General features: G+C 40.5%; 1 protein-coding gene across 1 annotated transcript in view; it reads right to left on the bottom strand.

The window, feature by feature from the left end:
• Positions 1 to 22,919, bottom strand: part of LOC120056275 (microtubule-associated serine/threonine-protein kinase 3-like) — a 52,707-nt gene extending 29,788 nt beyond the window's left edge. Inside the window, exons 1-7 of the mRNA XM_039004521.1 lie at positions 22,834 to 22,919; positions 19,748 to 19,837; positions 18,884 to 18,949; positions 15,459 to 15,537; positions 12,757 to 12,914; positions 7,322 to 7,397; positions 6,869 to 7,078 (exon numbers count right to left, since the gene is read on the bottom strand). Of these exons, the coding sequence (XP_038860449.1) occupies positions 6,869 to 7,078; positions 7,322 to 7,397; positions 12,757 to 12,914; positions 15,459 to 15,537; positions 18,884 to 18,949; positions 19,748 to 19,837; positions 22,834 to 22,919 (765 nt within the window). The remainder of the gene's footprint in view (positions 1 to 6,868; positions 7,079 to 7,321; positions 7,398 to 12,756; positions 12,915 to 15,458; positions 15,538 to 18,883; positions 18,950 to 19,747; positions 19,838 to 22,833) is intronic.
• Between the last annotated feature and the right edge of the window lie 4,574 nt (positions 22,920 to 27,493).

The raw sequence follows: 27,493 nt of genomic DNA, 5'->3' as shown, positions 1-27,493 counted from the left end.
TGAGCAATCGGGGGAGAAGGGCCTTGGTCAGGGAGGTGACCAAGAATCCGATGGTCACTCTGACAGAGCTCCAGAGTTCCTCTGTGGAGATGGGAGAACCTTCCAAAAGGACAACAATCTCTGCAGCACTCCACCAATCAGGCCTTTATGGTAAAGTGGCCAGACGGAAGCCACTCCTCAGTAAAAAAAGGCACATGACAGGCCACTTGGAGTTTGCCAAAAGGCACCTAAAGGACTCTCAGACCATGAGAAACAAGATTCTCTGGTCTGAAAAAAAACTAAATGTAACTCTTTGGCCTGAATGCCAAGCGTCACGTCTGGAGTAAACCTGGCACCATCCCTATGGTGACGCTTGGTGGTGGCAGCATCATGCTGTGGAGATGTTTCTCAGCGGCAGGGACAGGAAGACTAGTCAGGATCGAGGGAAAGATGAACAGAGCATAGTACAGAGAGATCCTTGATGAAAACCTGCTCCAGAGCACTCAGGACCTCAGACGGTTCACCTTCCATCAGGACAACGACCCTAACCACACAGCCAAGACAACGCAGGAGTGGCTTTGGGATACGTCTCTGAATGTTCTTGAGTGGTCCAGCTAGAGCCTGGACTTAAACCTGATCGAACATCTCGAGACCTGAAAATAGCTGTGCAGTGACGCTCCCCATCCAACCTAACAGAGCTTGAGGGGATCTGCAGAGCAAAATGGGAGAAACTCCCAAAATATAAAGGTGTGCCAAGCTTGTAGCATCATACCAAAGAAGACTCGAGGCTGTAATCGCTGCCAAAGGTGCTTCAACAAAGTACTGAGTAAAGGGTCTGAATACATTTGCAGAAATGTCTAAAACTTTTTTTGCTTTGTCATTATGGGGTAGTGTGTGTAGATTGAGGGGGGAAAAAACGATTTAATCAATTTTAGAGTAAGGTTGTAACGTATCAAAATGTGGAAAAAGGGGTCTGAACACTTTCCGAATGCACTGTATCGGATAAAACAACAAATGTCAGTAAACGTTCCTGATGTCGACAAAACAAAATAGGAAAGGTGGGATATTTGTGTGTCTGTAAAATGAATTATGTAAGAATTGGCAGTAAAAACGTTTACGCGCAAATATGAATATAATAACCATCAACCAACCATTGAAGTAAACTTGGAGTCATGCAATTACATGTCGTAATGGCAGGACCACACAACACGGGAAAACATGCAGTTTCTTAGGATACAGACTACGTAAATGACGATGAACTTCACAGGGTAGTGGAAGAACATGGTGATGAGCTTGATGCTCATTTCCAATAAATATTGAGGGTCTTATTCTGGTGACATGATTGATGCTCTGCTGCATTTTGACAAATTAAAATAGGTCTCGCTCTTTTGTCCATATTATTAATAATAATCTCATCATACAACATGAGGGGATGGCTGCCATTTTATTGGCTCGTAACCAACCGTGCTATTTTGTTAGTAACTTTAAAAAATGTTAAATTAATTTTGATTAAAGAGCACATAAAGAACATGTTCCATACATACACAACTTGTCTTTGCTAAGGAGCGTAGTTACATTCACATGTTAAGGGTACATTTTGGCTGTATAGAGCAAATACTTCAAGATTCTGAATAAGTATACCACTTGGATTAAGCCACACAAAAACTGAAACAAACAAAAAAGCCCATAAATTACAGAAGACACGTACGATATGTCAGGAACTCTGACCAGACACCTTCATACCTATGCTGTCTATGTTGCAAGATTGATGTAATTCTCTGTCAGCAAGTTCCCCGCATAGACCTAACCACATATCTTTTGAGGGTGCATGTTCATTTTCCCAGCATTTTGTTACACATTTCCTTGCTGCTGCTGCTAAAAGATAATCTATCAATTTAAGTGGAGAGGATTGGAGTATCTCCACAGGAACAATACCTAGGAGGAAATGACATGGGTCCGGTTGAATACTAATACCTGTGATGTCCTGAATATCATTGAGAATTTCAAACCAAAAATACTATTTATCAGACATGGCCAAAATATGTGATAAAGTACCTATTTGTCCACACGGCATCCAACACGTAGCTGATAAACTTTATAAAATTGAAAAAGTAATATCAGGACTCATAAAAAAAAACGATGTAATACTTTGAATTGAAACTCCCTGTGTTTTCCATATATTTCCCCAACTCTCCTCTGATATCTGCACCTGTAATTCAACCTGCCTTGAGTTCCTAAGATTATCTGGCATGTTAAGGATATTGTGATACAAATTTGAAAACGGTTCCAATGTTTTCCCCTTGATAAAGTGATTCAATCATCTCGTCAATAGGTGTAATTGGCTCAGTCATTTTTTGTAACAATCCTTTAACAATTAATTGCCTTACTTGAAGGTAACTATAAAACTTTGTTTGGGATATATGAATTCCTCCTGGATTTCTTGAAATTATATATTTAAAAAAAAAATATTGAGCCTTTGAATAGTTAAGAGACTCTACAAAGCCCTCATTTCCCATTCCCTAAATCCTTGGGACATATTAGCAGGGAGAAAGGCTGGGTTGTGAAATATAGGCGCGTCTAGAAATGTCATTACTCAGTTTATATTGGCGTTGAAACTCCCTCCATGTCTTCAATGTAAGAGTAATAATTGGGTTTTGTTTAATCCGGTCCATAGAAATAGGGTCTGCTATAAAGAGAAGACAACGTAAAGGCATATCACAATATTGACTCAATTTCAAGCCATGTCAAATCCTTTGGTTGTTGAATCCATGATGCTATGTGATTAAGTTGAGCTGCCCAGTAATATGATTTCAGGTTAAGGAGGCCACGCCCACCTAATTCTTTGAACAGCTTTAGTTTTTATAACTAATACGAGCCTTTTTATTTTTGCTCCCCCAAAAACGTGCCTTTTGCTGCATTTAGGCGAGTAAAGGTTTTAGCAGGGATTTTAAAAGGAAGCATTGAACACCGATAATGAATCTCTTACCAAGACTGCTCTTTCACTGAAGCAACCCGACCTGCTAGAAATATAGGGAGGGCATCAAACAAACAGTCTAGATCTTCAGTGATTTTACAAATCACAGGGTGGGGGTGGGGGGGGGGGGGGTAGTTCAAAGCACATACAGTTGAAGTCAGAAGTTTACATACACTTAGGTTGGAGTCATTAAAACTCGTTTTTCAACCACTCCACAAATTTCTTGTTAACAAACTATAGTTTTGGCAAGTCGGTTAGGACATCTACTTTGCGCATGACAAGTCATTTTTCCAACAAATGTTAACAGATTATTTCACTGTATCACAAATCCAGTGGGTCAGACATTTACATACAGTAAGTTGACTGTGCCTTTAAACAGCTTGGAAAATTCCAGAAAATATCATGGTTTTAGAAGCTTCTGATTGACTCAAATGATGTCAATTAGCCTATTGGAGGTGTACCTGTGGATGTATTTCAAGGCCTACCTTCAAACCCAGTGCCTCTTTGCTTGACAACAGGTGAAAAATCAAAAGAAATCAGCCAAGAACTCAGAAAAAAATAAAATAATTGTAGACCTCCACAAGTCTGGTTTGACATGGTCCCTCAAAAAAGAACAGCGGCTGCTGGTACAGTGTATAACCCGCCAGCTGTATGTTATTCATGTTGTCGTTCAGCCACGACTCGGTGAAACATAAGATATTACAGTGTTTAATGTCCCGTTGGTAGGATATACGTGCTTTCAGTTCGTCCCATTTATTTTCCAGCGATTGAATGTTCGCTAACAGTACTGATGGTAAAGGCAGATTAGTCACTCGTCGCATGATCCTCACAAGGCACCCCCATCTCTTTCCACAAAATCTCTGTTTCTTTCTCCAGCGAATAATGGGGATGAGAGCCTGTTCGGGTGTGGAGTATATCCTTCCCGTCCGACTCATTAAAGAAAAATTATTCGTCCAAGTCGAGGTGAGTAATCACTGTTCTGATGTCCAGAAGCTCTTTTCAGTCATAAGAGATGGTAGTAGAAACATATGTAGAAAATACATTAAAGGTACTTCCTGCATGGAATTCTGGGGAAAGGCCATGTGCTGATCAAGCTCTGACAATTTTGGCCTAAATTAAACTTCACGAGTTAAAAGTACATATTTGACCTAAATCAGACTAGCAATGAGTCCTTACTCATTGTAAGTATTCAAGTGAAAGACGGCACCAAAGAGAAGATAATCCGCTATGCTCACCGCGTTCAAGTCGCTCACCGAGCCCAACTCCACGAGGTGGTGGAGGCCATCACAGCCCAAACAGTGATGGCAGAATTGAAGTTCGACGATTAACAGCACCTCACTCGGCAAAATGCAAAACTTTATCGATGGCATAAAGGCTACTTTAGAGATAAATGATAAACGGATGCCCCGCTACTGGGTCTTATGAAGTATCCTGTACATAAGAGGCTGAGACAAACGATTCCAAATATATAAATATTAATAGGTGAATAGTGCTACACATCAGGATATAAAATGTACGTTTGTAAAACTATTGCTGTGACGCACCCTCAAGTGTCAAAGACAACTAAGCATTTAAGTGGACTAATACAAGCATGCGTTACTTGGGTGTAAATATTACGTCAGACTATGGGAAACTACAGTTGAAGTCAGAAGTTTACATACACCTTCGCCAAATACATTTAAACTGTTTTTCACAATTCCGGACATTTAATCCTAGTACAAATTCCCTGTCCTAGGTCAGTTAGGATCACCACTTTATTTTAAGAAAGTGAAATGTCGGAATAATATTAGAGAATGATTAATTTCAGCTTTTATTTCTTTCATCACATTCCCAGTGGGTCAGAAGTTTACATACACTCAATTAGTATTTGGTAGCATTGCCTTTAAATTGTTTAACTTGGTTCAAATGTTTAGGGTAGCCTTCCACAAGCTTCCCACAATAAGTTGGGTGAATTTTGCCCATTCCTTCTGACCGAGCGGGTGTAACTGAGTCAGGTTTGTAGGCCTCCTTGCTCACACACGCTTTTTCAGCGTGTGTGATGTTTGTGAAGGTTTCACCATCATCATGGTCGTCTCAAATAACTAATCTATGTAAAAAAAAATATTAAAACAGCATGCATAATCAGAAGGATAGCTAAATATTTACCGGGAAAAATTATTCTGCAAATAACAAGCATTAATTGATAGTCAGGTGAACTACTGTTCTGTGGTCTGGGGAAATGCATCATCAAGTGAAGTTAGGAGGCTGCAGAATGCACAGAACAAAGCAGCAAGGATTGTTTTAAGGTGGAGATATGGTTCTTCTGTTGCAGTCATGCGCAGTGTTCTTGGTTGGTCATCAAATCGACAAGATGATTGAAAAAAAATGCTTATTTTATTTCATAATATACATAATTTTAAAAAGCGGCCAAGTTCTATTCACACCAGTATTCAGTTGGTAAGAGACAGACATTCCGTAAATACTAGGAATAGATTGTCCACCATCTATGCGTTGTACAGACAGAAAAGAGAAATAGGCAAAAGAACATTTCGATTTAGAGCAATAAAGAAATGGAATAAATTAACTGAGCAAACTAGAAACCTTTCAATATATACATTTAAACATTATTTTAAAACGATTTAAATATAATACATAGAAATGTTGTGGGACTATAGTAGATAAAGAATCAATATTTTTTAGATTGAGTATTTATTGGGTCATTATGTTAGTATATTATGCACGTTTGTAATATTGTGTTATATGTGAAAATGTGTTCATATTATAAATTGTATTTTAATGTTTAAGGACTCTTGGAAGATTAGTCCAAATGGGGACTAAAAGAGATCCAAATAAAATGAAATCATTGTAAAGGCCTCGTTATTTTGCTGCTTTGACAAAAGTCATTTCTGAAGATTATTTATATTCATGTGAATAGTGATGCATTTACATCTGTCCCTCATTTTAAGGCTACCCTGTTATGGAAACAATTTACCCCTTTAAAATAATGGACCCCATGCCACCAAGTTAAATGATTCACAGCGGACATCGTTTGAGTTCTCTGAACGGCACGGTAGAAAAGGAAGTAAGTCTTCTTTCTTTTTGGTCTATTTATAATTGTTTTAGCTTTGACTGAAGTGGTCGAGCTCAACACAGCAAACACGTTCGCTCAATACATTTTTGGAAAACTTTGATTTGACTTTCATTAGGTGTGGAACATAGGTATAATTCCCAATTCCATGAACACCATGTGGTTCCATGGTTTTCACCACATGAGTAATGGCCGATCTTCACCTAAAACATCAACCCTGTCATCATCAACCCTGTCATCATCAAGCCTGTCATCATCAAGCCTGTCATCATCAAGCCTGTCATCATCAAGCCTGTCATCATCAAGCCTGTCATCATCAAGCCTGTCAGAGGCCCATCAGTAACGTTATCAGTTTTATATTATATGCAAGTTTATTTGTACAAGGAATACTTGATCCATGACAAAACGTTGGATTTATCTCAAAGAGTTAGGCGGTTTCCATAATAGGGTTAACAGACAGCGTGGTACAAGTTCAGATAAAAAGATCTACCTTCATAGGCTTTTAATGCCTGAGATGGGAAAATGTGTTTTCCCCCCATAGGCTAAACATATCCTCCATGCAACTGAATGTTGAAAGAACAGGCATTTAAGTTAATTTCTTAAAACGTGCATGTCCAAAAAGGCACCTGTTTCATGGAACGGCCCACATACTGCATCAGAGTTACCGGAGTCATTCAGAAGAGAGCCAATAGAAATAAGAGAGCAGCTCCTCAGACCACGGCAATTTGACAGTGCTAAAAAGCTCCATCCCTGAATACACTCATGTAAATCTATTTCTATGAGAGAGCCTACCTGACGCAGACATATTGCATTAGGCTTTTGCTGAGTCGTTCTGGAGAGAACCTCACCTCATGCAGTAGTTTCTCCAGTTTCTCCTGCAGCTCCATGAAGTAGCGCGAGGTGACCTGGCCCATCTGGGACTTGTCCAGGCAGTCTCTGGCCAGCTCCACTAGCTGGTGCTGGATGAAGCCCAACACACCGTCAGCCAGGGGCAGGGTGCTGTCTGGAGAGCAGTCGGCGAGGATGTCCAGCAGACGCCCCTCCATCTGAGCTGTGGCCTGGAGATCATATCAACTGTTACCATAAACTTTATCGCCACAAACAACAACGCATGTCACAATGCACATCATAGACAATTAAAAAGATGGAGATGATTGAAAGAGAAGATCGTAGACTTGGCAAATAAAAAAGCAGTTAAAAGCAACATATAAAAGTGGACACGATGAAAGTATTTTGTGACGAGGATGAATCTATTGATGTGCTAGGAAAAAAAGGGGGGTTAGTCAGAAAATAATACCTACCTTGGGAAAGCGCTCTTTGTAAACGTGATTCATCATTACAATCTCATTATCAAAGCTGCCGCATGTCCGACCAGGGCTGGAGGAAGAACACATTTCATAAAAATCACTCAATTTCTTCATTATAGCACGATCATAAGCTATTTTAAAAAGACTAGTAGTTCAACGGAAAGCAGAGAAAACATAACAAACGTATCAAATGCCACTGGCTTGGACTCAATTACATGGGTGTCCAGAAGTGTGGGGCTCACAGCACCAACCTCACATCAACATACTGTTTGTTTAAAAAAAATGGCACGTTTCTATGTTTGGTAGTAAAAAAGATAACGATATAAGTGTTTCCAATGACGTCAACCAATTAGTAGACAATGCCTACTCACATTTGGTCAAAAATCACACGATGCACACTGATGTCATTGGAAACACTTATCCTTCTCCATCCATGCTGTATCACAACAAGCCGTGGTTGGGAGTCCCATAGGGCGGCGCACAATTGGCCCAGCGTGGTCCGGGTGGTGTAGGCCTTCATTGTAAATAAGAATTTGTTCTTAACTGACTTGCCTAGTTTAATAAAAGGTTAAATACATGTTTTATTCTATTTTCCTACACCACATAGAAACGCACCATTTTCACATACAGTGCATTCATAAAGTATTCAGACCCCTTTTTCTACATTTTGTTATATTACATCCTTATTCTAAAACAGACTAAATAAATAAAAATCCTCAATCTACACACAGTAACCCATAATGACTAAGCGAAAACAGGTTGACATTTTGGATGAAAAAAAAAACAGAAATACCTTATTTACGTAAGTATTTAGACAGTATGATATGAGACTCAAAATTGAGCTCAGGTGCATCCTGTTTCCATTAATCATCCTTGAGATGTTTCTACAACTTGGAGTCCACCTGTGGTAAATTTAATTGATTGGACGTGATTTGGAAAGGCACACACCTGTCTATATAAAAAGGTCCCACAGTTGACAGTGCACGTCAGAGCAAAAACCAAGCCATGAGGTCAAAGGAATTGTCCGTATAGCTCCGAGACAGGATTGTTTCGAGGCACAGATCTGAGGAAGGGTACCAAAACATTTCTGCAGCATTGAAGGTACCCAAGAACACAGGGGCCGCCATCATTCTTAAATGGAAGAAGTTTGGAACCGCCAAGACTCTTCCTAGAGCTGGCCGCCTGGCTAAACTGAGCAATCAGGGGAGAAGAGCCTTGGTCAGGGAGGTGACCAAGAACCCAATGGGCATTCTGACCGAGCTCTAGAGTTCCTCTGTGGAGATGGGAGAACCTTTCAGAAGGACAACCATCTCTGCAGCACTCCACCAAACAGGCCTCTATGGCAGAGGCTAGATGGAAGCCACTCTTCAGTAAAAAAGGCACATGACAGCTTGCTTGGAGTTTGCCAAAAGGCACCTAAAGTCTCTCAGACCATGAGATACAAGATTCTCTGGTCTGACGAAACCAAGATTGAACTCTTTGGCCTGAATGCCAAGCAACACGTCTGGTGGAAACTTGGCACCATCCCTGCGGTGAAGCATGGTGGTGGTATCATCATGCTGTGAGGATGTTTTGTAGCGGCAGGGACTGGGAGACTAGAGATCCTTGATGAAAACCTGTTCCAGAGCGCTCAGGACCTCAGACTGGAGCTAAGGTACACCTAACAGGACAACAACCGTAAGCACACAGCCAAGACAACGCATGAGTGGCTTTGGGACAAGTCTCTGAATGTCCTTGAGTGGCCCAGCTAGAGCCCGGACCTGAACCCGATGGAACATCTCTGGAGAGACCTGAAAATAGCTGTGTAGCGACGCTTCCCATCAAACCTGACAGAGCTTGAGAGGATCTGCAGAGCAAAATGGGAGAAACTCCCAAAATATAAGGTGTGCCACGGTCGTAGAGTCATAGCCAAGACCCGAGGCTGTAATCGCTGGCAAAGGTGCTTCAATAAAGTACTGAGTTAAGGGTCTGAATACTTATGTAAAATGTGATTTTGTTTTTCCTATTTTTAATAAATCTGCTAAAACTTGTAAAAACCTTTTTTTGCTTTGTCATTTTTGGGGTATTGAGTAGATTATTTATTTTTTAACTCAATTTCATTAATTTTAGAATAAGGCTATAATGTAACAATGTGGAAAAGGTCAAGGGGTCTGAATACTTTCCAAAGGCACTGTATGTTGATGTAGTGCTGGAGATGATGAATATGAAGTAGAGTTTTCCCTTTATTAATAAACCAGGACAGTCGCATCAGTTAAAAATAGTAAGGTTGTGGGGATCCCCATAACCGTAAAAAATATAAACATTTGTCCAGGACACCATTTCATAATTGCGGCTGACTGACACGTTTGATTTGATAAAGAAAAACTTGGTCACATGCGCCGAATACAACAAGTGTAGACTTTACAGTGAATTGCTTACTTACAAGCCCTTAACCAACAGTGCAGTTCAAGAAGAGTTAAGAAAATATTTACCAAGTAGACTAAAATAAAAAGTAACACAATAAGATTAACAATAACGAGGCTATATACAGGAGGCACCGGTACCGAGTCAGTGTGCGGGGGTACAGGTTAGTTGAGGTAATCTGTACATGTGACTCAATTTTTTTGTAAATTGATGCAAGCAGAGACTTGTGATTACATCCAGCCATCCAATCTCAGTCGTCAATAGCTTTATGCATAGCAGATGCAAAAGCATTCACCTCTGTGTATAGATACGAACCTAAACCAATGTGAAAGAATTGTGAGTGAGAAGCAAGTCGGGAAGCAAGTCACTAAGCAAATCATGACAATCTCAGTTACCCAGAAGTAAAAATATGTTGCGAAAGTCTGTCATTTCTTGTTTTACATCTTGGGAGAATAGCGTTAACAATTGTGATTACCTTTTTGCAAAGAAGCTAAGTCTCCTCCCTTGCAAACAGAAACTCAGCCAATCCCCTCCCTTCACTAAATTTCACACGTGTTCATCATGGCCAAAAGCACATTTTTGTTTTGATACATTTTTTACGATACAGCCAATTTTGACTTTGTGGCTGTGGAATCTAGTGGAAACCATTTATCATCCGCACATGGGCTTGAAAATCCCTGGACCAGTATAAGCACCGCCTTTGCTCAATCTTGAGTTGTCCAAATAAGCAACAACAAAAACCCGAAACCAGGAACTACTGCTGCTCGTAATCACAATTCTGTGAGCCTTGACAGGATCTCGCCGTTTCGTCAGTCCACGACAGATTAATCATAACATGAATATCATCCATTTTCCAGTATGTTTTCCCTCAGTAAAAAACGAAGGCTTATCGAAAAAGTGGATATCTATTTGCAAGGGCTGGGAATTGCCAGGGACCTCACAATACGATATTATCGCAATACTTATGTAAATATTGCGATTTCTCATGATTCTAGATCACACGCACAACTTTGACCGACGTATCAAATTGCGTGGGGAATACGTCGTTTGGAGGGTTGGCACCTTGGGAAGAAGTCAGTGAGACAGAATAGAGTTGTGACGTCTGGCCAACGTACAGTATAAACAATGTAGAACTAAGAATGTTGGAATTCTACATACATCTGCAAGACATCTTTTACAAACGCTGTCTAAACTGCATCTTCCCAATGAATCCTGTAGACATCGTGCCTACGTTGGGCAGATGTGTGTGCTATCTGGGAACATATTGCTCACTACATGTCTGCTGCCACTCAAATGTGCATACCACCACAGATGATGCAATCTCTATTGCACTCCACACTGCCCTTTCCCACCTGGACAAAAGGAACACCTATGTGAGAATGCTGTTCATTGACTACAGCTCGGCGTTCAACACCATAGTGTCCTCAAAGCTCATCACTAAGCTAAGGACACGGACTAAACACCTCCCTCTGCAACTGGATCCTGGACTTCCTGACGGACCACTCCCAGGTGGTAAGGGTAGGTAACATTTGCCACGCTGATTCTCAACACGGGGGCCCCTCAGGGGTGCGTGCTTAGTCCCCTCCTGTACTCCCTGTTCACTCATGACTGCACGGCCAGGCACGACTCCAACACCATCATTAAGTTTGTCGATGACACAACGGTGGATGGCCTGATCACCGACAACGGTGAGACAGCCTATAGGGAGGAGGTCAGAGACGCTACAGAAGGTAGTGCATACAGCCCAATACATCACTGGGGTCAAGCTTCCTGCCATCCAGGACCTCTATACCAGGGGGTATAAGAGGAAGGCCCTAAAAATTGTCAGCTTCTACCTCCCCCAAGCCATAAGACTGCTTAACAGCTAATCAAATGGCTACCCAGACTATTTGCGTTGACCCCCCCACACAATTGTTTTGTACATATTACCTCGACTAACCTGTACCCCCACACATTGACTCGGTACCCCCTGTATATAGCCTCATTATTTTATTGTTGCTCCTTTATTTAGTAAATATGTTCTTAATACTTTCTTAAAACTGCATTGTTGGTACATGGCTTGTAAGTATGCATTTCACGGTAAGGTCTACACCTGTTGTATTCGGCGCATGGGACAAATAAAATTTGATTTGCAGAGAAACAAGCGAAAGCATGAGAAAATGAGTCATGAAAATGTGCTGAAAATATGTGGCTAACTATTTAAAAATATGTTGTCGAGCAAGCTATAGGATGAACAATGCCGGAGTTTTGGCACAGGTACAGCCGACTAGCGCAAGCTCACGGTACCTAGCAAAAACACAAATTCCTATCATTTACAGTATTAAATAACACTAATGTGAGAACAATACTTTTGGCGAACAAATGTTTCATTTTGTAGTTAATAATAAGGTTAATAAGTTAATAATAAGGTTGGTAGCAACGTGAAATTCGTTGTGGAAATCTGTTGCAGCTCAACTACACTACAAAACCAACAATGCAATGCTCTCTTTAGGCTGGCTGGCTGGCTAGCTAGCAAGCAAACGTAGCTACACACAACAATACCAAAGTCAACATCAGCATGTGAAGTAGCTAGTTATATGATCAATGGCTCATTCGAGAGAAGACAACCTTATGCTTTATGAAATTGGACAGTATTGACATTTTAAATGCATGATAGTCGTTTTCCATCTAAAAGTAGTATTCCTATTAATTTCCAGTGTAGTTTATCGCAATGCTACATCATACCAGATTGATTTCTGCCTGCTTGAACAGCAATGGCTCAGATACAAATGAAAACATGAAATGAGAGATGCGCAAAAACAATATAACATTCAAAATGGGTGAATCTAAGTAAGCATTTCACGGTAAAGTATACACCTGTTGTATTTGGCGCATGGGACAAATACAATTTTATTTTTGGAATCTTTCTTTTAACACTTCAACTGTTGTGCAGATTCATAAATGCATTAGGAACATCTGAAAAACTTTTATCTGTTGGCGAACGGTCCCTTTAAGTGTGTTGGTGGTCAGATTGGTGGCGTGCCTACCTAAGACTGCGGGAGCGGAGCCTCACAAGGGATGAGGGCTGCCCTTCCTCGTCCGCCAAACTCTCTGTGCTCCGGAAGTGTTTAAACAGGAAATTAAGCTCATCTGCCGTGGGCTGGAAGGGCAGCTGGTGCAAGAGCTCCTGGGAGGAGGAGGAGGACTGGGGGAGGAGAGCGAGAAAGAAGGAGAGAAAGATAGAGTAAAAGAAAGAAAGAGGTGTGAACGAGACAGATCAGTTTGTGTTGACAAAGTTGTTTTTTTTCTTCCATAAGATGAGGCCCTGAGGCCTTGATACAACAACAACAAGCTAGACTTCTGTAAATATGTGTACATGCAATCAAAGCAGCGCCCTTTGTGAACTCATTATCTAAGTTGATTTTAAAAGTGCTGACAAAACAGTGTTTTCAGGTTAACTCAGCTCTGCAGATAAATGAGATTTGGCTGAAAATATTTCCCTTTCCATAAGTAAGCTATAACATCACCTTGCCACGTATTATAAGACAATGCATAATGCTTAGTAGCTGAATTGTCTTTGATGCTTCTATAGAGCCAACTAAATGTCTAAGCTAAATTGGATTTCGTGGGACTGCGAACGACATCCTGCATCCAGTTTGGTCTTAAAAAAGGATTCCGTGAGCTTTCAGTGTGTCACCAGAACCAGTATTTGTTTCCACAGTAGCCCAAGGCACAGATGACGGTGTGTATTTTCATTTAAAACCAAAATGCGCAACACGCAGACAGTGGAATTTATTAGCGTCCAAAAGCTTGTGTTTCCCTGAAGGAGGATCATATGACCTTTTCTCCGAGGGAGGAACCGGAGCACTACATAATGGGTTAACTGACACCGGGCAGTGAATGGGGTATTGTGTGGGAGGGGAGGGACTGACCTCACTGCCTAAGCCATAGAAAAATCACAGCCCAGACATAGCGGCCTGAATAGAATGGGCCTTGTTTGTCCGCCGGCTGGGGTGTCTTTCGACAACTCCAAAAAAAGAAAACAATGCCACAAGACCCAGAGACAGACACAGCTGACATATTTAGTTGCCCTCGGTTTGACTTCCTGTATACAGTGCAGTACGAGGAAATGTGCAATGTCATCCAGTACTTGTCTGGCTGGTGATGTACTGTTTTTCCACAGGTCTAGGGTTTATTGTTAACCTGGGTTTACCCAATAGGTGACAAATTATCTTAGGCTGGGGGGGATATATAGCTAGAAAAAAGGGGTTCCGACACACTGAAATGGTGCTGGGAGACAAGGCTAATTCAAAACTAGTCAAGAAAAAACAATTTAGTAAACTGAAATAAAATAACAAACCTGTTCGAAAAACAAAAACTATTATCTTTGACTCCAAAACGAATTAAAATAAAAATCATTAGGAATTATTCAAATTTTAGATTTTTTTCTAAACTTAAAAAAATAAAATAATAATAATCTAATGAGGTTAAGCTTTTTGGAGGATTTACTGAATATGGTCGGTAAGTGCGGCCAGGAGATGGCTTCAAGCTTTTCACGCCTAGCTTGAGCATCACTATCAACAGGTAGCCAACTTGACTTCTTACATGTACCATTAAAATTCTAAAGGATTAGATTGATTTAAAACATGGATGAAAGTTTCCTTCCACCATATTTTTTTTACTTGTCTCGGCACTCTTCCTATTGAATCTAAGACACATTGAGATTGACTTTATAACTATAATAATAATACATTGACTAAGAGACACACTTTTTTTTTATATAACAAGCAAATCAGGTCTGAAAACTAACAAAAAATAAAATGAATTGCTAATTTTAAAAAACAAAAGGGAATAAAAACAAATATAAAAATACAAAACTATAACAACCTTACAGAAATAACGTTAAGCAGTGCAAAGCAAACAACCAATGCCCCGAGCAACTGAAACGATAAGTGAGGATTTCACTTCAAATTAAGTTATTTTGGGCTTTTAATCATGGGGGTTAATGAATAAATCATTGTACAAGAACTACAAAGTAGTCATTTTCCTAAGTTCCACTCTAGCATAACTCCCTCAAGCCAAAACACTGACAAAAAGCTTAAGATGGATGAGGAGGGCTGGCGAGGCGTTTCATCAGTATTACTGTTCTCCCATCAGGTGACTCATGAGTCCTGCTCTTACGACTGTCCCCACAGCTGGTTTACATCATTCACAGATGTGCTGAAAGGACACTCAGCTGTTTATAGGGGACACTGTCAACAGACAATATAGAGATGAACATTAAACCCATTCTGTGGTGAACCATCACAGCCACGTCAAGGCCAGGAGACTTAAATCCCGGAACAAGGACAAGGCACACAGAATATCCCGGACAAGCACCTAAAACAGAATATGCAACCCAAGTCACAAAAGGACAGAGAATATCCCAGACGAATCCCCCCCAAAAAATGATTTAATTTTTGTTTTACATGTGCCTCGTCTTCCCTGGTTCCTGTTTAGCGATCTTCTACAGTATAAAATGTCTTACCTGGACTTACTTACTATTACTAACCTTAAATACTGAACTTAACAGCCACATGTCCTATGAGTCTACTGTACAAGGTGGTGTTGCTACATAGACATTTGATTGACAGCTATATTGAGTATTGACGACACAGCAAAAAAAAAAAGAAAGAAAAACAACAAAAAAACACTCCCTTGCTGGTCTTCGAGGAAGAAGGGCTTAAATATTTAAATGAGGACCACTTACAGACACTGAGGAGCTGGGGGGGTTGGTTCCATAGCCAGACGACGGAACGGAGGCCACAGACCATCTCCGCCCATCCGCTCTGGAAAGACATGGCGCTTGTGAGTGTTTCAATCTCTTACACATCCTCTTGAGAGTTAATGACGAAGCACTACCAAAAGCTGTTTAATATGTTTAAATTAAGTATCATTTAAAATTGACATAAGGGGGGGGGGGGGGGGGGGACAACTGTTTTCCTACCTTTCAGTGCGGGCCAGGTGACTGGTTCATCACATTATGACAGACAGGGAGACGGACAAAAACAAACAATCAGGTAAACGTAAACGTAAAGCAGTCAGAAGCTCACAGACTGGAGTCAAGGTTCTGAACATCAGGCTACATCTGAACAGCTGATAACAGGCAACAATGCTATGAACACATTGGCACCTGCCTAATGAGTCATTTCACACACACACCACATTGCACTACCCTTCAGCTCAATCGCTCCGGTTTATATCCCAGCCAAATCTCCCACCTCAACACAACTCACTGAAACTTCTTCGTTTACCAAATGTGATACGCCATGTTGACAGACATGTTACTTCAGGGCCCATTTCCCCTCCCCATTTCCCTGACAGGTTTAAGGATGGAGTCGATCCATAATGGCATGTGTGCCACAATATTCCTCATGCGTCAGGTTAGCGCCTTGTACAACCAGCTTGACTAACATGTCGACAAATCAGGTCGGACTTAATGAGATTGGGGTTTCTGTGGGTATCAGGGCAAGGATTAGTCGGCTGGAATATGTCCCTTTCTCTTCATATCTCAGATGTATTATTAAACCTTTCCAATCACAGGACCCGTCAATCCCGTACACGGGTTGAAAATGGCAGATTTTGTCATTGATAAACACCTAAATTGGAACGCAGTGGCTGTACAGTATGCTATATATGAAGTCAGAACTCAGGTTATCCACTTCCCAGTGCTGTATGGGTTTTGACTGACGTTTAACTTGAGCACTGCGCACAACAAAAAGATACACCCATCCCTCCCGCTAATTGGGCTACTTTTGCACATTTGTTGTTGTCCCAGTGAGGGAAACGCTGCGAATCGAAAGGAGTCGATGTGTTCTGAAAGATGAGTCATTGAAGATGATTATAAATACCACTTTGATGTCGTACACACAAAAACCACACCCCCATGAGTCCAAATGTGCACTTAAGTTACATATTCGAAAACGCATGTCATTTACAATATCAACGTTTATGATTGCTGTGTTTGATCCACAGTTCCAAAGATGACATGCGTTATACCCTGGCTTGTCCCGAACACAATGAGCCCGTTTGTCGTATTGTGAAGAACATTTGTCGCAGAACACGCACTTGAACACACTCATGACTCAATTCTTTGCGCACCAAAAATTACAAATCGGTTGGTCTGAAGTGCCTTTCGAAAGCCTAACGCCATAAGATTGTATTTTATAGCTGAGGTAGCCATGTTGGAAATATAAGCTTTCAAACGATGCCCACCTGAACCAGGTTGCGATTTATAATGGAACATGTTTGGATTACAACAGTAAATTGTATACACACTATAATTGTGCGATGGTGGGGATGCAGGGCTGTGTTCCAAACACTTCCTCAAATGGCAAAGCTCAGAGAGCTTTGAGGCTCATTCCTTGAGTCATAAAAAGGTGCATTGAAATCACTTAGGAACTTTGCACAGTTTGATCCATTACTCAAACACCCGTAATCGTTTTTTCTGATCTTATTCTCTCCCCATAATCTCCAAAGTGTTCCCTTTCAATTGCTACCACAGTCATGCGTATGCTTTTTATAACTGTGTTAAACATTTCAATTTGTCTCTATCGATGTAGGCCAATTTCCACGAGTGTAAGGGGTTAATAAGTGATATTATTTAATATTAAGGCACCATACCGCTGGAGAGGAATGGAAAGGGAGGCTGTTTTGATGTGCTCATTTTTTTTTTTTTAAATCAATACCCGGGTAAGCCAAAACAATGGGAGAATTATGCGATTAGATTTATTTATTTATTTATTTAACTAGGCAAGCCAGTTAAGTACAAATTCTTCTTTACAATTACAGCCTAGTGTACAGTTGAGTCCCTTCTTGTTTCACACGGTTAAACATTTGCTTTAGTACATTAACCAAAAACACACTTGGTTGCAGCACCTGGAAAATGTGGACATAACCTGGGAGCTTTCCACCATAACAAAGTTCCGGTAACAGCTTTGATTGAACGATACCCATGGCACCCATTTTATTGTGTGGCAGTATTACTCGCATGGTGTTGTTTACGTGGCTAAATAATTGCATGCACAACTACAATCTATAAGTAGGACAAACAGACTGCAATCTATGAGTAGGACAAACAGACTGCAATCTATGAGTAGGACAACAACTATCCCAACTCAACACCTTACATAGTGCAGCCACAGCATCTGTCCACATCGGCATCTCGGAAACCTCAGTAAATTTAGCGGTGTCATGTAGTAAGTTAACGCAAACTTGCGCACGGCTAAAATGTTCCGTGTGATTTCCCCCCACTTATCTTTAAGGCTTATGGTACGGTACAGTGATACTGTACCATAAAAGGCTTTACCTCACCATCCTCAAGCCTGACTGGGTTGCACTGTTGACCACTGAAGTGGATGATTGACTGTGAGCAAGCCCACCACTGGATACAACGTGAAGCATGATGACTCGACATGAGGCTCTGCTTGTAACACATCATAATGGCAGCCAGAGCATGGGCACTGCATAGTGACTCTCCCTTTAAAATTGCACTGATAAATAACAAGTCCCGCGAGTGCCCCTAGAGCCATTCGGCTGGCTTCGTTCTAAAGCACGGTCCTCCTCATTAATAGGAGGTTTTTGATGCATTGGCTGTGGTCATGGGAATGATGGAGGTTACCTACTGTACCAAACCATCTTGTTCCTATGCAATTATGGGAGGATCTATCCTTTTTGACACTATATGATTTCCATTTATTTCTATTGGCCACCAAATAATCTGAAACACAACCAAAACAAATGGCAAATGAATCCAAGAAACGTGTCACAAGCTTGATGTAGTCATTGCGTGCTGGGAATATGGGACCAAATACTTAACTTTGTGCTACTTTAATACACATAAGTGAATTTGTCCCGATACTTTTGGTCCCCTAAAATGGGAGGACCATGTACAAAACGTGCTGTATTTTCTAAACGGTTCACCCGATATAATATCCTCAAATTAAAGCTGACAGTCTGCACTAACCTCAGTCATTATATCATTTCAAATCCAAAGTCCTGGAGGACAGAGCCAAAACAACAAAACATTTGTCACTGACCCAATACTTTCGGAACTTCAATAACACAGCCAAATTAAAAACTAAATTTCTTCTATTAAACTGAATTTATTGAAAGGAAGATAGGATTTTTTCTTACCTGCGCGCAAACTGGAAGTTGGCGGTGGCACTGGCAGAGACATTTCTGGGGCTTTCTTGGGGACTACTTCCAGCTGAAACACAACAATCAGACTGTCAGAGTTGTATCACTGGGACACGTTTTCTAATCATCAAGAAATAGGCCATGTTGCTATAACTGCAGTCCGCTGTCATTCTTGGGAACTGATGGCGCACAAGTAAATGCAAAGAAATCGGTCTCAGGCGGAACTGAATTCAATAAACTCAATGCATATTTACGAGCATGTGGTCTGGAGAGGACAGGGTTTTTGTGACGGGCCTAACTCATGCTCCTTTGATAAGTCTCAACTCCATCCGTAGCACTTTTATTAACTGGTCTGGCCATCCGGATTTGTTATGATGAAAATAAGCCTGACTGTCCGCTTGTTACAATGGAAGAGGATAACAAGTCTCAGATTTACTAAGTCCTCCACTGGCTCACAACCAATAACCATGAAGGAAGCCTTTCTCTCTTTCATGTGAAGTATATTTCATGTTATTCCCCTAAAGCGATACAAACCCCTCTGGTTTCGCAGTAGGGAGATCGTGATCTGTACATGAACGTCTTCGGTAACTTCAGCTTCAAAACAGAAGCCAAACAGTAATTTGAGCTTTGTCAGCTCAGCTGCTGCGTTTTCATTTGACTGTGAGAAAACTCTGAACACATATCATGTGGTTAGCTGTGTCTGTGTGCATTGTGCTCTGCTGGCACAATGCACTGGAAAGGCCTGATTGGTCTGCTATCTCTAATGTCACATGTTGATTGGTTTGCTATGTGTTTATCGCATGCTGGTCTGGTATCTCTATCGCATACAGGGTGCAGTGCAGAGACGGCTCACAACAACACCTACCTGTGGCAAGGGGGAGAGGTGAGAGTGGTCGGGAGAGTGACGGCGAGGGGGTCCCGACCGCCAGACCCCTTTTGCTGTTTCGGCAACTGTGGAAAAAAGGGAGAAAATTGCTTTGTGACACATTAAAGTAGTGGAACGTAAACAGAGTTGTGAAATTGGGGCTTGAATGCAACATGCAGGTGTTACAAATATTTTGCCTGTATGATACAGTACATACTTTCACCACAAGTTGAGAACTCATGATACAGCAGATTTATCATTCAAATTGTGTCGGAAAATTATTTGGACCTTCTGTTTTTGGCTTATAGTTCCCCATCACAATCTAGGCAGGGCAGTAATGACCTAATTTGGTTGAATTGGACAATTTAGATAAACCCAAATTAGTGCGCTCAGCAGTCCATTGGTTAAAAACCATCTCTGTTATTGGAGGACTACAGTGCCTGCGGGGTGTGTACCCACCAGGCTCCATGGCCAGGGGTAGATTTACAGAATGGAAGGAACTCATTTTCAGTTTGTTTGTTTTCGGAGATGACGGATCCCCAGCCCCCATTGTTGACGTTGGGCTGCCACTAATATCAATACCATCTCGCTGCCAGTGACCTAAAATAATTGAGGAGCTCAGACGACAACTGAGTCTGACATTTCTGGGTTGGCATGGAGATCAGATTACAAAAGATGCCCCTTGTAATAAAATGTATTTCATGAATCTATTAATTCATTCAACTTTGTGGAAATCAAATCACAATCAAAACACTTAGAGGCAATGGAAATGATTTTTGTCTCAGTCTATAAACAACCCGTATCGCTAGTAGGGACTTTACCCAGTTCCATGCATAAGGAAGCCAACTAAAAGAAAACAGGCAGGTTTGTCATGAACAGAGATTGTGGTGAATGCTTTGGCTGTTGACACTGCTGGTGTTAGCGGTCAGGCGCACCTTGAAGTTTTTCCCCATCCACCGACAGGATTTTTTTTTTAAACGTAGTAGGCTATGGTCAAACATGTAGGCTACAGACATTTACTGAATCGCCAATGTAAGCTACTGCAAGTATAGCGAAGAGAATCATTGTACCATCTAAACTGAAATATATTTTCCATAACCAATACTATTGTATTTTCAGCTGGTGTACAAAACAAAGTTAAACACAAAAAAAAACTTAAGCACGGGAGGCGGAGAAAAAGCACACAGAACAGATCTGTGAACTGACCTCAAAAAGCAATAATATGTCAGATCGCCCCAGATCTACCACTTCTTAGACTTGCTTTCAATGAGAATGACATATCTATAACTCACAACTGTGAATTTGGTCAGGTCGCCCCAAAAGTTACATATTGCAGCTTTAATGCACAGAGCTTTTGCTCATTTGCGTAGCTAATTGTTTAATTTATTTAGACCCAGCGTTTATTTGAAAAAGGCGTTTATTTGCTGAAATGTGTGCCGTTGCCCAGCTATTAAAAGGTAAATTATACAGTTTTGCTTTATATTTCAGCCTGGTCTCATACACTAGATGTAACATAATAAATGAGAATCTAGGAAATTAGTATGATATGGTTACATAAGACAGAAGGTTACTTAAGGCAAAAACAAAAAGTTGGGTGGGTGGGTGTAGAACACGAACGTCTAACAACGCAAAGGTTGTGTTTGAATCTCATCATGGATAACTTTATTCTTTTAGCAACTACTTAGCATGTTAGCTAACCCTTAAGCTAACTCTAACCACTAGCCTAGTTAACGTTAGCCACCTAGCCACAACAAATTGGGATTTGTAACATATCATACAGTATGTATCAAAAACTCATAACATATATGAAATGGATGATGGAAGTCCACAAATTAATCCTTAACATTACATACAAAATAGATGACGTTGTCCACAAATTAATACATACCAAAACAAACTTTAACATATCATATCAGAGGGGTTTGAGCTGTTACCTACACAGTCTGACAAAATCATTTTAGTAGTTCAAAGTAAATAAGGCATACTTTTATGACTACTGAATACCAATTATCAAATCACTTAGATCATGTATTTTCAGGCTCACAAAGCAACTGCTTTCTATCCCTCTAGATCTTGTGTTCTCTCATTCTGTGTCTGCGCTGCACAGAACGGACAAGTTTAAGGGGGCATGTAGTGGATTATGGTCATTGTAGTTAATTACCATGTTTTCTGTGATAAGCTACATAGAATATTTTCCTGTTGGAAACTACAACTCCCTAATACATCGCACAATTCAGGCTTGATCTGATTTCTCTACAGAAACTGCACATCAAGTAAAAAATAAAAAAAACAAACGAAATGGAATTAAAATAATTGAACTGAAGTTGGTAAATTAACCAAAAAAATAACAAATGTTAGTTAATCACTCAGCACTACATATCATACTAATTTGAGCATCCCAGATTTCCATTTACTATGTTACATCTACCCCTGAGTCCAGGTTGCATTTTTAGCTCGACTATAGTATAACCTATACCAGTTGCATTCAACTCCTACCCTACTTGGTCCGCTGCCTGCTGGTTTTCTGTTCTACCTGATAATTGCACCCACCCGGTGTCCCAGGTCTAAAATCTGTAGAGGGGAACAATTTTTAAAAAGCAGTGGAACTGGCTTCGATGTTGAGTTTGTGGGGCCTATACTGTAATGAACAAGTTGTGAGCCTTCTGCATGAACAACACTGTGTCCCCATGGACAGCTGCTGCTTCTATAAGACAATACATAGGCAACAATAACCGCATAGTCTACAATGGCCACGTTTCTCTATCGGAAAAACAAAACTAGGGCGGATGTAAACCGACAAATACGGTAGTTGAGACCATAACGCGAAACCATAGTGAACAACATGAAAGCAAAGGCCAATGTGTACTATTGTCGTGAATGGGAAAGTTACTGTTTGAGAAAATCTTAAACAAAAAACATTAAATAAGCGACGTCATTTTAGTCTGTGGTCTGGTGTTGGCATTTTGCATTTCAATTGTCTTAGTCAAAGCAATAGGCTAAATTGCGCGGGTCCCATCCATAAGTCTTACACTATCACTGATTTAAATAGTTTGACAAATCAGATAGAAGAAAATCTAATTACCTTTTCGATCTTTTCATCATGGCCCCAGTCACAAAACTTGTTTTGTAGCTGGGCAAGACTGTCCAGTAGTAATTCTGATCAGACATGATGAATTAAAGCGATACAAAGTGATACTTTTAATCAAATTTCGTAAATGTCCACTATCTCTTGAGAAACATAATTGTTATTTCCTCGGAAAGCACTCGGAGTCCGAAACCAAAAACTCCGACAATGGTTAGCACTATTTGACTGCATACCCGTGGCAGTTCAGGCAAGAAAGCAAACGTAAATGATGCCGTCATCGCTTTATTTCTTCCCTGTGAATTTTCGCGCACTACATTACAAGACTTTCGCGCGCATCATCAATATTTCCAAATCACCAAAACTGATAAAAACTTCCCAGAAACAGCTAATAATTGTACAGATAATTGTGTCAACCCATCGGTTGGAGGAGGGATTGCCGCGGATGGGAGGAAGTTGTCATTTGGGGATTGTTGCGCTCACATGAAAGTTTGATCATGGGTTTTACATCGACTTGAATGTCATTGACCACGTTTACATCTATACCAATATCCAGTTATTACTCGGGATAATAAAGTATTCTGTTTTTGAGTTGACGCAAATAAAACATCTTATCCCGTTTACAATAACCCGACAAATCTTGAATCCCGTTTATGAGAAACCCGGATAAGATGCCCGCTATAAACTGATATTAGACGGGATACTGTGACATGTCGACACCTTATCCCGTTTACTGTTGTTTTTCACGGTCTGCGCAGGCTCAGTTTCGCATATCATGGGTGTGGTGTGATAAGTTGTCACCGGATTGTCAAACAAATCACTTTAAAAAAGTAGGCTATACATGCCGCAGTTTGATCCGCCATAATAATGTATTTTTCTGATACACCGTACTGGACCGTATAGCCTACTAGCTTAGGCTACTTTCACCCCTTATTTATCTAAGTTTCCACTTATAATTTCCAACATTAGGTAGTCCATTTGTCAACTAGGCTATAGTTAAATACATGCAGCTTCTCTTCTGTTATAACTTGTTGCCCCAGAAGACTAAATAAAGTAGTGTTCACCAGAATAATGTCTTACATCGGTCCAAAAGGCTTCTTAACAGCTTCTACCCTCAAGCAATAAGACTCCTGAACAGCTAATCAAATGGCTACCCAGACTATTTGCATTGTCCCTCCCCTCTTTTTTTACGCTGCTGCTACTCTGTTTATTATCTATGCATAGTCACTTTAATAACTCTACTTACATGTACATAGTACCTCAATTCCCTCGACTAACCTGTGTCCCCGCACATTGTACCGGCACCCCCCTGTATATGACCTCGCTACTGTTATTTTACTGCTGCTCTTTAATTATTTGTTATTTTTATTCTTATTTATTTTTACTATACACTTATTTTTCTTAACTGCATTGTTGGTTAAGGGCTTGTAAGTAACTATTTCACTGTTGTTTTCGGCGAATGTGACAAATACAATTTGATTTGAAAATGTGATTTGATCAGTAAAACGCAACATGTAAAGTGTTGTCCCATGTTTCATGAGCTGAAATAATGTTCGATTCTCAAGAATAGATTGTGCACAAAATTTGAGTAACAAATGTGTTTACATCCCTGTTAATGTGAGCATTTCTCCTTTGCCAAGATAATCCATCCACCTGACAGGTGTGGCATATCAATAAACTAATTAAAAAGCATGAGCATTACACAGGTGAACCGTGTGCTGTGGACAATAAAAGGCCACTCTAAAATGTGGATTTTTGTTATACAACAATGCCACAGATGTCTCAAGTTTGAGGGAGTGTACAATTGGCATACTGACTGCAGGAATGTCCACCAGAGCTGTTGCCAGAGAATTGAATGTTCTACCACGTCGTTTTAGAGAATTTGGCAGTAGGTCCAACCGGCCTCACACCACGTGTAACCACAACAGCCCAGGGCCTCCACATCTGGCCTCTTCACCTCCGGGATCGTCTAAGACCAGCCACCTGGACAGTTGATGAAACTGTGGGTTTGCACAACTGAAAAATTTCTGCACAAACTGTCTGAAATCGTCTCGGGAAGCTCATCTGTGTGCTCGTCATCCTCACCATGGTCTTGCACTGGCTGCAGTTCGGCGTCGTAACCGACTTCAGTGGGCAAATGCTCACATTCTATGGCCGCTGGCACACTGGAGAAGTGGGCTCTTCTCGAATGAATCCCGGTACTGTACCAGGTAGATGGCAGACCATGTGTATGGCGTCATGTGGGAGAGCAGTTTGCTGATGTCAACGTTGTGAACAGAGTTCCCCATGGTGGGGTAATGGTATGGGCAGGCATAAGCTACGGACAACGAACACAATTGCATTTAATTGATAGCATTTTCAATGCACAGACGTCCCGTGACGAGATCCTGAAGCCCATTGTTGTGTAATTCATCCGCTGCCATTACCTCATGTTGTTTCAGCATGTTAATGAACGGCCCCATGTCGCAAGGACTTATACACAATTCCTGGAAGTTGAACATGTCCCAGTTCTGCCATGGCCTGCATACTCACCAGACATGTCACTCATTGAGCAAGTTTAGGATGCTCTGAATCGACATGTACGACAGCATGTTCCAGTTCCTGCCAAAATCCAGCAACTTCGCACAGCCATTGAAGAGGAGTGGGACAACATTTCACGGGCCACAATCAACAGCCTGATCAACTCGTGCTGCATGAGGGAAGTGGTCACACCAGATACTGACTTTTTTTTATCCATGCCCCTCATTTTTTTTTAAAGGTATCTGTATTCCCAGTCATGTGAAATCCATGGATTAGGGCCTAATGAATGTATTTCAATAGGCTGATTTCCTTATTAACTCTAATTTAGTAAAATCTTTTAAATTGTTGCATGTTGCGTTTATATTTTTGTTCAGCGTAGGTAAAGTTGTCTGTTTCATTTAGGGACCGGGGAGAAGACAACTCCAAAACAGTGGAATGATTGGTCCTGTGCAAAAAATATCCAATTTCCATATAAACAGTTTGACTTTTTTTAAAAGGAAATGAAAAGCTGAGAAAACAATTAAACACATTTCTGATAATACGTCTGTTCGTCTTGGGTGCCTATTATATGTGGTTGAAATACTGTCTGCTTGCATAAGTGACAACACGTTACATGCCCATTCCCATTTTCTCAAGAAAATAATTTTTTTATATATACATTTCTCCACAACCTGTTCAAGACAAAATTAACATTTGTTGCATCCTTTTACTGCAAGAAATGCATAATTCTGCAGGAGTTAATATATTAGGCTACATGTGAGAAGTTCTAGGCCTCCAGTCAGTATCCATATTTTAGTTACTATTCCATATAACCCATATGAACTTAAACATTTTATAATATTCTGTTAATTCATGGATACAGGGATACTTGTGAGCGAGATATCAAAAGTTGCTTGTAAACAGCTTATGCCGAATAAGACCTTAAGCAAGATATGAGCTACTATCGGAATACAGTGTGGGCATGTAAACGTGGTCACTGTAGGCCTATGTGGTTATGACTATTTCAAAAAGACTCAGGTAAATTGATAAAATATTACCTAGTGCAACCATTAAAGTGGCCTATTTTTATCATTCCATAGTAAATCATCAATCTTCTATAAAAACGCACAACAGAAATGATAAACAAATAATATATTTTGCCTATATGTTGAGAAAGACCTGTCAATAAACAATTAAAATCTATTTCACAAGACTTTCCCATTATATGCTCCATTCTTTATGACACCCAGGGCTGGCTCCAGGCATACGCTGTCGCTTAGAGCACCAGGCCGCTAGAGGGACCCCAAAATAATAATTATTATTACTACATGTTTTAGGAACTCAAATAAGGTTCTCAACTTACTGTTGAGAATTAGAATAGAAGAATACACCAGCTACAAGTTCGAAATTTGGTTTTGCATCAGCAATTTTTATCTTATGTCAATAGAGTTGCAAGGAATTAGCTTTAAAACTGAAAAGATCTCTCCACCACATGGCAAAATGAGTAGCATTGCATGAAATCTGTAGTAAAATTGCGACATTCTCTCTACGCTCCATGGCAAAATATGTAGAATTGTAGAAGACACTTTAAAACTGCAACATTTATTTCATTTTTTGGGGGAACTCAGTTGGGGTCTCAACTTACTGTTGAGAGTTCGAATAGTAGAATACACCAGGTGCAAGTTCGACATTTGGTTGTGCATCAGCAGTTCTCCCTTCTCATGTCAGACAGTCACTCAATTAGCCATTTCAGCTAACAATTTTTAGATTGTAAATTAGTCTAGCCAGCTATCATGGCCGAATACAGACCAGACACGTACCCAAGTTTAAAACTCTCTCCACCCCATGGCAAAATCTCACTCAGGGCCCTCAAAAGGCTAGAGCCGGCCCTGATGACACCGGTTACTATGTCAATAAGACGCCCACAACAGAACAATATCTGTCTTATTGCACACCAATGGAATATGCCAGAGCTTCATCTTGGAGCTCTGCAATAGGCTATGACAGGGTCACTAGGCAAATACACAAATTCTGACTGACATGTCATTAGGGAACGTGTGTAGAATTCAATGCATGATAGGTGAAATTATTTATTTTGAATAATATAGATTATTTCCATACTAATTGACAAGACCTCAAAGCATTGATGTGCATGCACGCA

Source organism: Salvelinus namaycush, chromosome 11, assembly GCF_016432855.1.
Source record: "Salvelinus namaycush isolate Seneca chromosome 11, SaNama_1.0, whole genome shotgun sequence".
Classification (NCBI taxonomy): domain Eukaryota; kingdom Metazoa; phylum Chordata; class Actinopteri; order Salmoniformes; family Salmonidae; genus Salvelinus; species Salvelinus namaycush.
The sequence above is the reverse complement of the archived record's forward strand: the minus strand, read 5'-3'. Positions and strand labels throughout refer to the sequence as shown.